The following is a 14,005-nucleotide window of genomic DNA, read 5'->3' as shown; positions in this document are numbered from 1 at the left end:
TGGATTGCTTCAATTTTACCAGAATACTTACTTCGGAAACTAACAAACTGTTTGATTCCAGAACCTTGAGGTTTTGGTTGGTTGGAGTTCACACACTCACTTTGTCTCGGACTTCAACCTTCAATCTCTCACTTTGAACCCATTTAGATTTTCAAATCTCTTTGTCAAGTATCATTTTACCATTTGATTTATGATTGTTCACAGTTGAAATCAAACTTTTTATTCACCTTCCCAATTTAGAGCTGAATTGTTGTTGAACATGATGAAGATATACATAACATCGATCAGAAGAAATCAAGAATCTCCATGACGAACCGATTACAGAGAGGGCAATTACTGCCCTCAACAAAAAGCTCCCTTGAGCACAGCCTGCAATATGTGTGGCCACAAGCCAGAGAAGATGCCCCTTTGTGCCTCACTCTGCACACACAGCAATTGCTGTACGCTTCGTCCTCGTCCTCTTCTTCCTCATCATCACCATCCATCATATATTTGGACCCATCCGACCCCATTTCTCCATCTGCATCCGCCAACAACGCCATCAGTGACATCCTCACTGGCTCTTCTTCTCCATCCTCCTCAGCCACCGCCTTCGTCTCTGTCTCTGCCTCTGCCTCTGCCTCCGCCGCCACTGCCCCTACCTCACGGCCCGCTCGCGCCATTTCTGCCTCTATTCGTCGGACCTGCTCAGCAACACCGCCTTGATGAATCATTGAAGGGGAGGCTGCCATGGAGGGAGTCCGGCTCAGGTTCCGGTGCAATGCTGGACCCGAATTTGATTCAGACTGACCCGGTTCCGGTGTCCGATCCTCCGGAGTTGCCTGCCGGACTGAATTTCGCCGGGAAATCATTGTTTTATTGTTTTTTTTGTTGACAATTGGAACGTCGGAGGTGGGAGTTCGAATGCTAGATACCCAGGCGGCGCCGGCGCGGCCGAGACGGATCTTGTCTCGGAAAAGCTTCCAACTTTTCTTGTTGTGTCTGAAACTGCCGTCGTCTCGGGTGAGGTGGAAGAGCGTACGGTTAGCCGGAGTTTGTACTGGCGGTCTGTGGTTCTCAAGGACAGCGGTTAGGGTTAGTCCGGCTAACGAATTAGGGTTGGGTGAGTCGACTTTTACGTCCAATAGCGAACGCAATCTGTGACTACCGCTCCTTTCCATTCAACATGACTTGCAGTTCCCCAGAAAAGTTCGACTTTTTAGTTAACTCCGACAAAATCGAATACAAATGGGCACACAGTATGAGAAGAAAAATGTGGAAGTTTTTTTTTTTAGGTGGGGGAATCTATGGTTTCTCAGAAAATTCAGAATTGAATTTTGATGCTTTCAAAGGTTTTGATTTTTATGGAAATGAGGGGAAATAAAGGTGTACATTGCAAAAATTATGAGAAACAATGACGAGAAAGCAAGAGAGAGAAAACAGAGACGGTCTGAAAACGGACATTGGCAATTTCCTCTTTCTCTCTCTTCTCTTCTAATTCCATTTCTTTCTCAGAGTGAGAAAGAAAGAGAGAGAAAGAAAGAGAGAGTTGGTGGAGACGGAGGGTGGCTTTGTGGGGAATTTACAGTGGAACGAGTCTTACGGAATAGTTGTACCCTGATTATCCAAGTGTAAGGAATTTTAAGAATCTGAAACAAGGGAATTGCCCACCCCTCACTGGTCAATGTTAGATAATTAATATATATATATATATATAAAATAGTAGATAACAAAAATATATAACAATCATGTATAATATATTTTAATATAATAAATATATATGTATAATTTTAATCGGATCGTATTATTATTGGCTTTAAATTATTATCAAATTATTAAATTTTTTATTTCATTCATGTTGAGATAATCGAAAGCTCAGGTGAGTAATGCCTTTGTGAGTAATCAAGAGTCGGATTTCGTAACAAACTATGTGACTACAAGAAAAATGATTGATTGAAACTTTCACTGTGTTCATATCATAGTTTTTCTCTAATTCTAAATGTACTGAGTTTTAATTTATAGTTGCATTACTGCATGGTAAATTTGAGAACCATGAAGTCACACCAGTGCTAGAAAACCTAAAAAATATTGTAAGGATTAAGTTTGGAATTTGGATATTTTATTTTTTTTATTTAAATTGGAATGGATTATAAATTCATTTTGTATTGATTAATCCATGTTGAACCCAAATACATTTTGTCATCCTTAATAAATTGACATCCTTCTAGTAAAATAATAAGTTGCTGTCAAGTGTTGTCATATTCATGATCATTTTAATCAAATTTTCTTTTTAGGGTTCATAAATTACACAAATACTCTCACTATTGTCCCATTAGAGACTCAATCTCCAATTTTTTCATTTGAAAAGAATGAGATAAATACCATTTGGGTTAAAACTCTATGTGGGCATTTTCATAAGCCTTTTCCCATAGCTTAAACTATCACATCCATCATGAAAATTTATAGCATTTATCTTTTGCTATAATTAGGCAAGGGTACAATTTGAAATTGAATAGTGTTATATACATATTTGCCAATGAAAATATTTATTTGTATAAAATATTGTCAAAAGCAAAGCTGATAAAATTAGTACTAACTTCTTTAACGTCCTTAAACATATTGAGAACGTACATCAGGAAAGGTTGTAATTAAATGGTAGATTTTGAACTTTATAAAGTGGAAGTTCACATGTTTAAATCTTTATAGAAACAAATGATTGCGTGTGTTATTTGTCAAGAAAATTAAATAATAAAAAATATGATTGAGAACATGATAATAATTTAAAAAAAAAAAAAAAAATGTAACCTTTCTAGTCTAAAACTAATTCACATTAATGGAAATGAATTCACAACTAACCACTTGTTAAACTTAGCTTAATGTAAAATTTGTGAATTAGTTATTAAGATAAGTATTTACTATTTTCTAGTCATTACCTATTTAACACCTTTAACCTTAGAACTAGCATGCAATTAGGTTGCACAAAATGACAGGATATTGCTTTTCCAAATTAACTATATAGGGCCTATTCAGTGGCCTAGTTGCTAAGGCCCCCAACTCTCGAACAAGTATCCCCTTAATTTGTCACAAAAATAAAATAATATAAAATACTAGCTAACTATATATATACACATACATATAAAATTAAAGTCGAATATGACTTGCCAGCACTTTTAGGTGCTCCTTCTTTTGCTATAGTCCATTAATCTACATGGATTGAAATGCCTACATGGATTGACATGCCTAATTAAGCATGTTTTAAGGACGACTTCGTTTCTGAAGTTGGGACCTTTATGTTTTATAGCTATGTTTCAAAATAGAACAGTTTATACATTCAAACTTAATATAGGTAGACATCATACATGTACCCAAAAAAAAAAACAAAAGCATTAAAATCATGTTTTGGGACCAAATTAGTGCCTTAGAATTAAATTTATGTTATGTTTGACCGCATTGAATTGACATCTTGAATTTAAAATTGGAGAAAATTTAATACAGATTTTGAACTAAACTTTCTTCAATCTCACATCCAAGAAACCAATTCCGTACTCTCAAACATAACATTACAAAAAATGTAGTTGAAACTCCAAATGTCATGCGTTAATACAATAGTGCTCATAATGTTTGATCAACCTTAACACATTAGGTAAATCAACTTAGTTGCAAAATATCCCTAATGAAAACACCAAGATTGACTTCAGAAGATCCTCCTTTTGCAATTGCTTGTCGAGAAATTCCTTGAAGTTCTCTTACCCTTCTAATCATTTCCCTTCTCTCTGGACTTTCCAAATCCATGAACCTCCTCACAAGGTCAGCAATTTCCTCTCTCCCCACCAAATTTTCCATTCCCACCTCCCTCTTGAGGACCCTCCACCCAATCCTCCAATCTTCCACTATAGTCTTACTGATTGGGACTTGATCCATATGCATAGGGAAAGTGAGCATTGGCACGCCCGCGAAAACACTTTCCATAGTCGAATTCCATCCACAATGACTCCAAAATCCTCCTACTGAAGAATGGCACAGTACCTTCAATTGGTCACACCAGGGCACTACCATTCCCGAGTCTCCACAAGCCTCCTTTAGCCTCGAAGCTTCCCCACGCGCCACCCACAAAAACCTAACACCGATAGCGGACAACCCAGCTACAATTTCATCCATTTGAGCACTTGAAATAGAAAAGTAGCTCCCCATTGAAATGTACAGAACAGAGCCTTGAGGTTGAGAATCTAACCATTTGCGAGAGTTGGTGTCATTGTGGCTAGTCATATGATCAGGGGCATTTTCTTGATCTTCGAGGGTGAAGTGAGGTATAAGAGGGCCAAAAGAGTACATTGGAATTGGCAATTTTGGTCTTAAAGCATTGATGACTTGAGCTTCGAGCTCCAATATGGAAGAGAACAAGCAAAATTGTGCTTTTGAGACATCAGAAATCATTTTTATACCTTGGGACATGAAGTGTCGTTGGCTCTTGTAGAAGATTGTAGGAAGGTCTGCTAGACGGGTTGATGATATTCCAGGGATGTAATCCACCAACTCATCTCCTCTTTCTGTCACGTTTAGACATGCACACAACAAATTTTTATCAATATTTTTGCTTATTTTGAATAAAATGTTTTACAGCGTGACATATATTTACTTTAAAAGGCCATATTAAAATATCACTTCTATATTTTTGCTTTAGATTATATTCATCCTGCCCTCATTTTACCAAACAGATTTGTTAAAAAAAAAAAAAAATACTAATGCTTTGTTTGTTAGGAAGGACAAAAGAGGGGTAGAAGGAATATAGGAAGAAATAAATAAATTTTTTTCGTTTGGTAGAGACGCTATAAGAAAAGAAAGGATAAATTTTCATTTGTCCACATTTGGGCCGAAGAGAGGAGAGAAGACAAGAAGATTTAAATTACCGTATCATCTTTCATAAATATTTAATAAATCCCACAAATAAAATAAGTGATGGGTTTAATACTAAAAATAACTTCAAAATCTCGCTTTCCTTTTATCCTACCAATCAAATTAAATAGTCAATTTTTCTCTTCTCTTCCATCTAACCCAATAAAAACAGGGAATACATCTTTTCTTATTTAAGGATGTCTCATTCATCTTTTCTTCTCTGTCTTCCATTCAATTTTCTTTCTTAATACGGAAAAGAGGCATAAAACACGGCCACCACCGGCCAAAAAAAAAAAGGACAAAAAAAAAAATTTCTTGAAACACCCTCCAAAAATAATTATGTAATATGTTTGTTTGGATGTAGAATATATTATATATAAAAAAAACATTTCACATGTAAAACAAGTTTGTTTTTTTTTTTTTTTTTTAATTTTTTTTTCAGTGGGGAAAACAAAAGAAGCTGTGAATATACATACAATGATACAAAGCCATTTTGTAAATTTTTACTATATATCATGCTATGGAAATTATTACAACTTTGTAAACATTTTCATGTTCCTAACACTAATTTATAATATTATTCAGATTCACGTACCTGACAAATCAAAAGGATAATGCTGGTTCTCCACCAAGAGGTCAAAATGGTAAATGAAGGAAAACACGGCCACCGGCATAGGCCAAAGCGCAGCCACCGGAATATTCCTCCGATTCCCGACAATAATCGCCCACGAAACACAAACATCAGCCATGATGACCGTTGGCGGTGGCTCCAGCCGGTCCAGCAGCTTCTCAAACGGCTCCTCCATCTTGGTTAGAGTGGCTTCGACGAAGCCGAGCATGTCGGAGGCTCGGACCAGCTCGGAAGGCAAGACGTTTGGGATTGTGCCGAAGCGAAGGTTAGCCGGCTTGGACTCGGAGCCAATGAAGCCGAGCCACTCCTCCGTGACGACGAAGGTGATCAGAAGATCGTGGCTCCGGGAAGCTTGCAATTTGCAGAGGTTCATCATAGGGTTGATGTGTCCTCTTGCCGGATAGGGCAAGGCCACCACATGGCATCTACCGATTGGTTCCATGTTAGCATTCATATATATACATATATATTTATATATATATATATGAATCTGATCGTCTACTGAGACGGAGGAGTAGGAGGAGATCTAGTGAGAGAAAAGTCAGAAGAGAGAGAGACAGGAGCAATGATCTACAATTGTGTGTGTGCATTTATAGCATCTTCTGCATGTGCGTGTGTGAGTGACTCGTGCATGTGCCACAATTAATAATACTTTACTCACCAAACATGGCTTTTTACTATATATATATTTTTTCATAATTCTTTTTACTATATATATTATACTCTTCCAAAATTTTGTCTAACTAAACATTAAAGACGGGTCATAGTAAAAAAAAAAAAAACTTCCACTGTAATTCAGATATGAAAATCAGAATTTTAGTCAAAAGCTAATATATAGTTGAGCATAATTTAAAGGAGTTGTTCTTGTTTGAAGTAGCCAACAAGAGACCAAAAAAATCAGCCACCATATTTATTAAGGGTGGGTAAATAATATGTGAATTCACGAATTCGATTTGATTCGATCTAATTCGTACAGATTGGATCGAATTGTTACATTCACACATCCGTAATTCACGAATCGGATAACGGTTTGGATTATTAAAATTCGATCTGTAGGTTGATCCGCGAGATTTTTATATATATATATATATATATATTCAAAAAATATATTAGTTAATTTAATTAGTTAATGATTGTTTAATGGAATCTAAGAATTTATTAGTTAATTATCATTAAATATATGAATTAATGTTGATAAATTTAAATTTTATTGACTGGGTTATGGTTAAAAAATTAAATAATATTGGACAATTTAGAAAAAATTACAATACTTCACTTTACGGATCCGACCCGATTTGTCATTTTACGGATCTGATCCGTTCTCCCACAGATTGGTGACGGATTATGATTTTTTTAATTCATTGAAAGCAGATCGGATTAAAATTAATACTTAATCAGATCCGATCCGTGGTCACCCCTAATATTTACACACGATAAGAAGAAATTCATGTTCGAAATCAACCACAAAAAACAAAATAAGGCATATGATCTAAAATTCAAGAAATAAAGCTAAAGGTAATCATAATCCCATAAAGTAATCTAGGTTTTTTTTTTTTTTTTTTTTTGCTTGCGTGCTTGCTCTTATCGTCATCGTCTTTGTTTGGTTTAAGAATCTCCTTGAAAACCCGAGTCAACACGCGCATGTGTGTGTGTGTGTGTGTGTGGCAAAGTGAAAAAAAAACCTAATGTTTAGATTTTGGGTAAATAACACCCTATTGTAGTATTGTTTATGTTGTGCATACAACTTCGTTAAGCTAAAAAAATGAGTAAAGAAGGTTTTGAAGTCACTATTTCATAAAAAATTTAGCCATGTGTTTTAAAATATAAAATTCTAAAAATACTCACATATCTTTTGATAATGCTCTTATACACACACACACACTGATCCGACACTTTAATCATTTTATATTTAATTATTATTTTTTATCTATTTTTTTTTAATTCCAATTATAAAGGTATATTTTAGTTTTTTTAGCAATTAAATTCTATTTGCTCCAAAGCACCCCCTCCCCCCCCCCCCCCAAAAAAAACACACACACACACTCATTCAAACCCTAGTCTAGGGTATTTAACTTCATGGTAGTATATTAATTTTATATTTACTAGTTTAGTGAATTTAGTCCCCCAAATGAATAATTCTGGCTCCACCCCTCTGAGAGCTTTGAGTCCCACACTTTTGAATGAAATGGCTGACACTTTCTTCTGACTCCCAATTTGGCTAGTTTTGTGGGTTTACTCGGCACAACTCATCTTGCTATTGTCCATGCTAATTTTGGAGTGGAGTGGTAGAATTAAAAAATAAAAAATAACAAACGTTTTCATTTAGACGTAAAATATTTTTCAAAAAATATTTTTTTATTTTTTGGTGTTTGGTTATCGTAAAATATTTACTAAGAAAAAAATATTAAAATTTAACAAAAATAACTTATTCATTAATTTTCGACAAATTATTTTATATGCCTCATTCCATGGACTCGACCTCAATTTCGACGTAAATCTCAGACAAATATCAACAAAGTAAAAATAAAAGAATATTTTACCTGAAAAAGAAAAATATTTTTCAAAAATAATATTTTACGTCGAAACAAACGAAGCCTAAGTTTCGAAAATGAGAATGTTATGGTGAATGATTAAGATAAGAAGTGACGGAGAGAGCCACTAATAAGAATTTAAAAACCCTCCTATTGTGGGGATCTTGTTCCTTGGCCTTGTGTTCCATGTATATTGTACATTGCCCGTGCAACATATGCATAAAAAAAAGTTATTGCATAAGCAATGTAATGTAGTTCTTGTGTAAGTAGTAAAAAATTGTTATATAAGCGATGTAATAATACATAATGAAGTCACAGATGATGAAAAAAAAAAAAAAAAAAAAAAAAATTGAAGAAGAAGAAAGAAAGAAAGAAAGAAAGAAAGAAAGAAAGAATATCACTAATACTTTTGTAAGTGAAAAAGTATGGGTGACACCTGACAACAAAAAATAAGAGAGAGTATGCATAAATGGTTTGGACACATGCAAAGGAATCCTATAAACGTGCCAGTAAGAGAAAAATTAGTATTTAAAGAAAGTAAAAAGCAAAAATGGCAATTTAAAAGAACATGGAATGAAGTTATTAGAGATTTAAAAAAGTTCAAGATATTAGGTGAAATGGTAGATTCACAATTGTTCCACTGGATAGTGGAGACTTAATCTCCAATCTTGCATTTGAAAAGAATAAATGTCGTTATTTGTGAAAATTGAAAAAAAAAAATAACTCACAAAATTAGATTAATTTTTTTTTTTTTAATTTCAATTCTAAGACTCCAATCCTTACACCCAGATACGCCAAAAATTATTCAACGTGATCATTTTCGTAAACTTTTTCCATATCTAAACCATCACACACCAGCATGAAATTTTATAGTATTATTCTTTTGCTATAATTAGACAAAGGTACAATTTGAGATTGATGAGTGTTATATGCATATTTGGCAATGAAAATATCCATTTGTTAACAAATGATCCTCCTTCAATAAATACTCTATGAGTAGCATATTGATACCAACGAGTTAGTGACCTAGTGGTATGAGCCTTTTACTTTTTAAAGGAGGTCACATGTTCAAGTTTCGGTAAAGACGTGTGTGTGAGTACCAACTAAAAGAAGAAAAAAAAAAGAAAAAGAAGCACATTGGTGGCCACGTTCCCTCCGAACATCCAACCCTTCTGGTCACACCTTGCCAACAACCCATTAACCATTCCCAAACATCAATTCATTCTCTGGTTAGTAGTCCAAAAGCGACTTTCTACTATGGAACGAAGCAAATCTGCACACTTTGAGCCATGATCACCTGTTCTTCAAATGCCAATACTCAGCTCCGATTTGACGGTTTGTGCAAGAGAAGTGTCACTTTTATGGAACTCCTTGAACTGGAAAAACTTTGTCCGCTGGTTAGTGGTTGGTTGTTAAAGGAGAGGAGAATTATGCAAAGACTCAAGTACAGAAAGCAACTCAAACACTTAGACAACACGGCACTTACAATATTGTATTTCCTGATTAGCCATAAAGATACATTTTTTTTTCTATAAAGATAAGTTGTATTGAATTGATAGAAAAATGTACGCAGGCCAAACCCCAAAAAACAAATGAACAAAAACAGAGAGCCGAAAACACAGCCCAGAACAGAAGGAAAGCTAGAAGCCCAACCCATCCAAGACAGGTATAGTCTAGAAAGCCTAGACTAGTGTTGCCTCCATACATCCGGTATAAAGTTAGCACCTGTATGTTTCCAAAATAGTTTAGTTTATAAAATCAAACTTAATATAGGTAGAGATACAATCATACAAATGAAGGGGAAAAAAAACACTATGTTTGGGGTACCGAATTAACGTTTTAAAAATCAAAATAAAAATTAAAGAAAATTTAATTCAAATTTCAAATGACATGCATTAATACAGCAGTACCCATAATATTTGATCAAAACGCAACACAATACATAAATCAGTTTTATGTTCTTGTAAATTGTGAAATGTCTCTAATGAAAGCACCGAGGTTGACTTCAGAAGATCCTCCTTTGGCAATTGCCTGTCGAGAAATCCCTTGAAATTCTCTTACCCTTCTATTCATTTCCCTTCTCTCCGGGCTTTCCAAATCCATGAACCTTTTCACGAGGTCCGCAATTTCCTCTCTACGCACCAAATTTTCCATTCCCCCCTCCCTCTTCATGAACCTCCACCCAATCCTCCAATCTTCCACTATGATCTTACTGATTGGGACTTGATCCATATGCATAGGAAAAGTGAGCATTGGCACGCCCGCGAAAACACTTTCCATAGTCGAATTCCATCCACAATGACTCCAAAATCCTCCTACCGAAGAATGGCACAATACCTTCAATTGGTCGCACCAAGGCACTACCATTCCCGACTCTCCACAAGCCTCCTTTAGCCTTGAAGCTTCCCCACGCGCCACCCACAAGAACCGTACACCGCTAGCGCGCAATCCGAAAGCAATTTCATCCATTTGGGCACTTGAAACAGAAAGGTAGCTCCCCAATGAAATGTACAAAACAGAACCTTCGGGTTGAGAATCTAACCATTTGTAGTAGTAGGTCTCATTCTGGCTAGTCATATGAGCAGAGGCATTGTCTCCAAGTGTGAAGTGAGGTATCAGAGGGCCAAAAGAGTACATGGGCATTGGCAATTTTTCTCTTAAAGCATTGATTACTTGAGTTTCGAGCTCAAATATGGAGGTGAACAAGAAAAATTGTGCTTTAGACATAGGAGAAATCATTTTGATAGCTTTGTGCAATAGTTGTTGGTCTTTGTAAAAAATTGTAGGAAGGTCGGCTAAACGGATTGATGATACTCCGGGGATGTAATCAACCTGCTCATCTCCTCTTTCTGTCACAGACACACAATAATTTTGTATCAATCTTTTGCTCAATTTGAATTAAAGATTTTAAATCATAAAATATGACACATGAGAATGGTTGTGGCATTCAAGAAATCAATGATGTGAGAATGTTTTTGAAGAAAAATTACTTCATTTATGCATGGGTAGCTCAATATAATTTGAGGTTTTAGGCAAAAAAAAATAAAGTGACCTTTTAATTAAATCTACTCATATATTTATACCAGTAATATGTTAATTATTTGTTTAGTGATTTTTAAATCTATCATTAATTTTTTTCAAACTTTAGTTCCATTGTTAATTAATTAGCTATGTGCTTTCTAATAGTCACGTTTAACAATATAAATAAAAATTATAAACAAAAAATATATTTTTATAATAACAAAAATTAATAAAATTATAAACTAATTTAAGTTATAGAATAATAGAAACTGATTTCAAATAATTTGGTCTAATGCTCTAATAAATTCTTTAATAGAATATAAGTGTATTCAAAATCTTCTTATAGACTGAGATTGTAAATTGTAGCAGTGGAGAAGATGAAAAAAAAAAAAAAACTATAATGAGAGAAGAGAAAAATATATAAGAAGTAAGAAAAAAAGAGAAAATAAAAGTTAATAGGAATCTTAAAAAAATATAGAAAATTTCACTAATTTTCATTTAAATATATATATAATATTCAGTGTGTGTATATATGGTGATGTAATGAGGATGAGAGAGGGCAAAAAATTTAAAATAAAATAATAATAATAATAATAATAATAATAATACAAGGATATAAATATTTTGGGCACACTATTAAATTTTGTATTTGTTGAGGTTTAATAATATAAGAAAATAAAATATTTAGGTAAGTTATAATATATAAATAAAAAAAAAAATTAGGAGCCCTTAAAAAAAAGATAAAAAATATAAATCTTTTAGGTCAACTGTCAAATTTTTCTATGCGTTAAAATTTAATAAGTAAAGAAAATATTATAATTGTTTTAGAAAAGTTATAATATATAAATGAAATAAAAAATTATGGAGCCTTATTATTGGTTGGGGCTTTAGAAAACCACTTAACTCGCCTAAGGCTCCAGCCGCCCCTTCATTTCTGAGAAGCACTTAAAAACATTTCTTGACTGGCAAAAAAAATGATTCATTTTTTTTTTGGGAGGTGTTCGACAACGATTGCCTATTTATTCAACTAGCATAACTTATCTAGATGTCAACTAGTATAACCTATCTGGATGTGAGGAGTGACCAGGGTGGAGCCAGTAGAGGGCCATGGTCCACCACACTCCTCAATTTGTTTTTTAGTAGCTCTCAAAAATTGTTATCTTGTAGATAAACCTAATTTATGCCCTCAAAAATCATAAAAAATTTTAATTGGCCCCCCAAAAATATTTTCAAATTCAACTTGTATTCCCTCAAACTTCATAAAATATCAACTAAAATATTTTAGTCATAATTTTAAAAACTCAAATATTGTGAAATAAAAATGTAAGTTCATTATTATTGCAGTACCTATATACACAACAAATTATTTATAAAAAAAATATTTAGGATTATATATTAATCTCCATCAACAAATGTTGGAAGCATGAAAAGAAAGAAAAACTAAGGTATTATGGGAGCATGACGGGAAAGAAGGAAAATTAAATTTTTGAGAAATTGAATGAATTGGTAAGAGAAATCGTCGTGTATTTTTTTTTTTTTTTTTCGCTTTCTTATATTAGTTTTTCATCTTTGTTTTCGTGTTGTACTGTTCTTATTTTTGAATTATTTTTTAATATATATATCTATAAATATATACACACATAATAACCCAAAATATTATCCATACTCTTATCCCAAAATAATTATTTCAATTGAAAAGTCAATATATTTGGCAACCCAAAAAAAACTTTTTAAAAAAATAATAATTAAAAAAATAAAAAAAACTTTTAATCACAACTCTCTTATTATACTAACAAAAAAAACATATACGGAGTATATCTTTCTTTAATCCGGCCAGTTTCTAATATCATTAAGTTCACGCACCTGACACGTCAAAAGGATAATGCTGGTTTTGTACCAAGAGGTCAAAATGGTAAAAGATGGAAAACACCGCCACCGGCATGGGCCAAAGCGCCGCCACCGGAACATTCCTCCGAATTCCAACGTTAACCGCCCACGAAACAAAAGTATCCGCCACGATGAAGGTTGGTGGCGGCTCCAGCCTGTCCAGGAGCTGCTCGAACGGCTCCTCCATCTTGGTCAGAGTGGCTTCGATGAAGCTGGGCATGTCGGCGGCTCGGACCAGCTCGGAAGGCAAGACGTTCGGAATTGTGCGGAAGCGAATGTTAGTCGGCTTGGGCTCGGAGCTGATGAAACCGAGCCACTCCTCCGTGACGACGAAGCTGATCAGAAGATCGTCGCCGCTCCGAGAAGCTAGTAGTTTGCAGAGGTTCATCATAGGGTTGATGTGTCCTCTTCCTTGATAGGGCAAGGCCACCACGTGGCCTCTACCGATTGGTTCCATGTTGTCCTATAGGCCTATAATATATACATATATATATATATCTCTCTCTCTCTCTCTCTGATAGTCTACTGTAATAAAGTCTGTAATGAAAGACCGGAGTAGGAGGAGATATAGATAGAGATGAGAGAGAGGAGTGAGGACCACTGATTCTCTTGCGTGTACATAAAGAAGTTGGCAACATATTTATTGACCAAACTAAGTTGCTGCGCCACGTAATATGGGTTTTTACCAATTCTTTATATTATATTTCCTCGTTCCTCCTATATTAGTAGTCTATTTTTCTCTTTTTACATGTACCAAATTAGTTATTCTCTTTAAAAAGTCAAACCATCTTTTCATTATATTTTCATTACTGTCCTCTATCTCTTTAAGAAAAATTCAGACTTTATAACTATATATATTTAAATTAAAAAAAATAATTTGGTAATTTTAAAAAGGAACAATGTATTAATTGCATGTCCTCTTAAAAATTTCAATTTCTAAACATGAACTTCTATTATGGGACGGAGGGAGTATGAGTTTGGACTTTTATGCCAAATTAAATTCAATAGTATGAATATGTATCTTGATATATTCCATACTAATATTGCATCATAAGAATATCTC

The 14,005-nt window shown here is 34.2% G+C and overlaps 3 protein-coding genes across 3 annotated transcripts; all 3 read right to left on the bottom strand.

The window, feature by feature from the left end:
• Positions 1–284: 284 nt before the first annotated feature.
• Positions 285–1,160, bottom strand: LOC132309421 (uncharacterized). Its single transcript, XM_059807731.1, has one exon. The coding sequence runs from the start codon at positions 1,158–1,160 to the stop codon at positions 285–287; it is 876 nt and encodes a 291-aa protein (XP_059663714.1).
• A 2,344-nt stretch (positions 1,161–3,504) lies between these two features.
• On the bottom strand, positions 3,505–6,052 carry LOC132306758 (UDP-glycosyltransferase 87A2-like). The gene is made up of 2 exons (XM_059804305.1): positions 5,468–6,052; positions 3,505–4,526 (listed from the first exon to the last, which is right to left on the bottom strand). Exons 1-2 carry the CDS (start codon positions 5,955–5,957, stop codon positions 3,628–3,630), a joined length of 1,389 nt encoding a protein of 462 aa, XP_059660288.1. The 5' UTR covers positions 5,958–6,052; the 3' UTR covers positions 3,505–3,627.
• Positions 6,053–9,886: 3,834 nt separating this feature from the next.
• LOC132306757 (UDP-glycosyltransferase 87A1-like) lies at positions 9,887–13,551 on the bottom strand. Its single transcript, XM_059804304.1, has 2 exons — positions 12,919–13,551; positions 9,887–10,883 (listed from the first exon to the last, which is right to left on the bottom strand). The coding sequence occupies exons 1-2, from the start codon at positions 13,397–13,399 to the stop codon at positions 9,988–9,990; spliced, it is 1,377 nt and encodes a 458-aa protein (XP_059660287.1). The 5' UTR covers positions 13,400–13,551; the 3' UTR covers positions 9,887–9,987.
• Between the last annotated feature and the right edge of the window lie 454 nt (positions 13,552–14,005).

This window comes from Cornus florida, unplaced genomic scaffold, assembly GCF_030987335.1.
Source record: "Cornus florida cultivar Cherokee Brave unplaced genomic scaffold, ASM3098733v1 CherokeeBrave_3.0.0_Hap2_Chr05, whole genome shotgun sequence".
Taxonomy (NCBI): domain Eukaryota; kingdom Viridiplantae; phylum Streptophyta; class Magnoliopsida; order Cornales; family Cornaceae; genus Cornus; species Cornus florida.
This window is presented reverse-complemented; position numbering and strand designations above follow the sequence as displayed.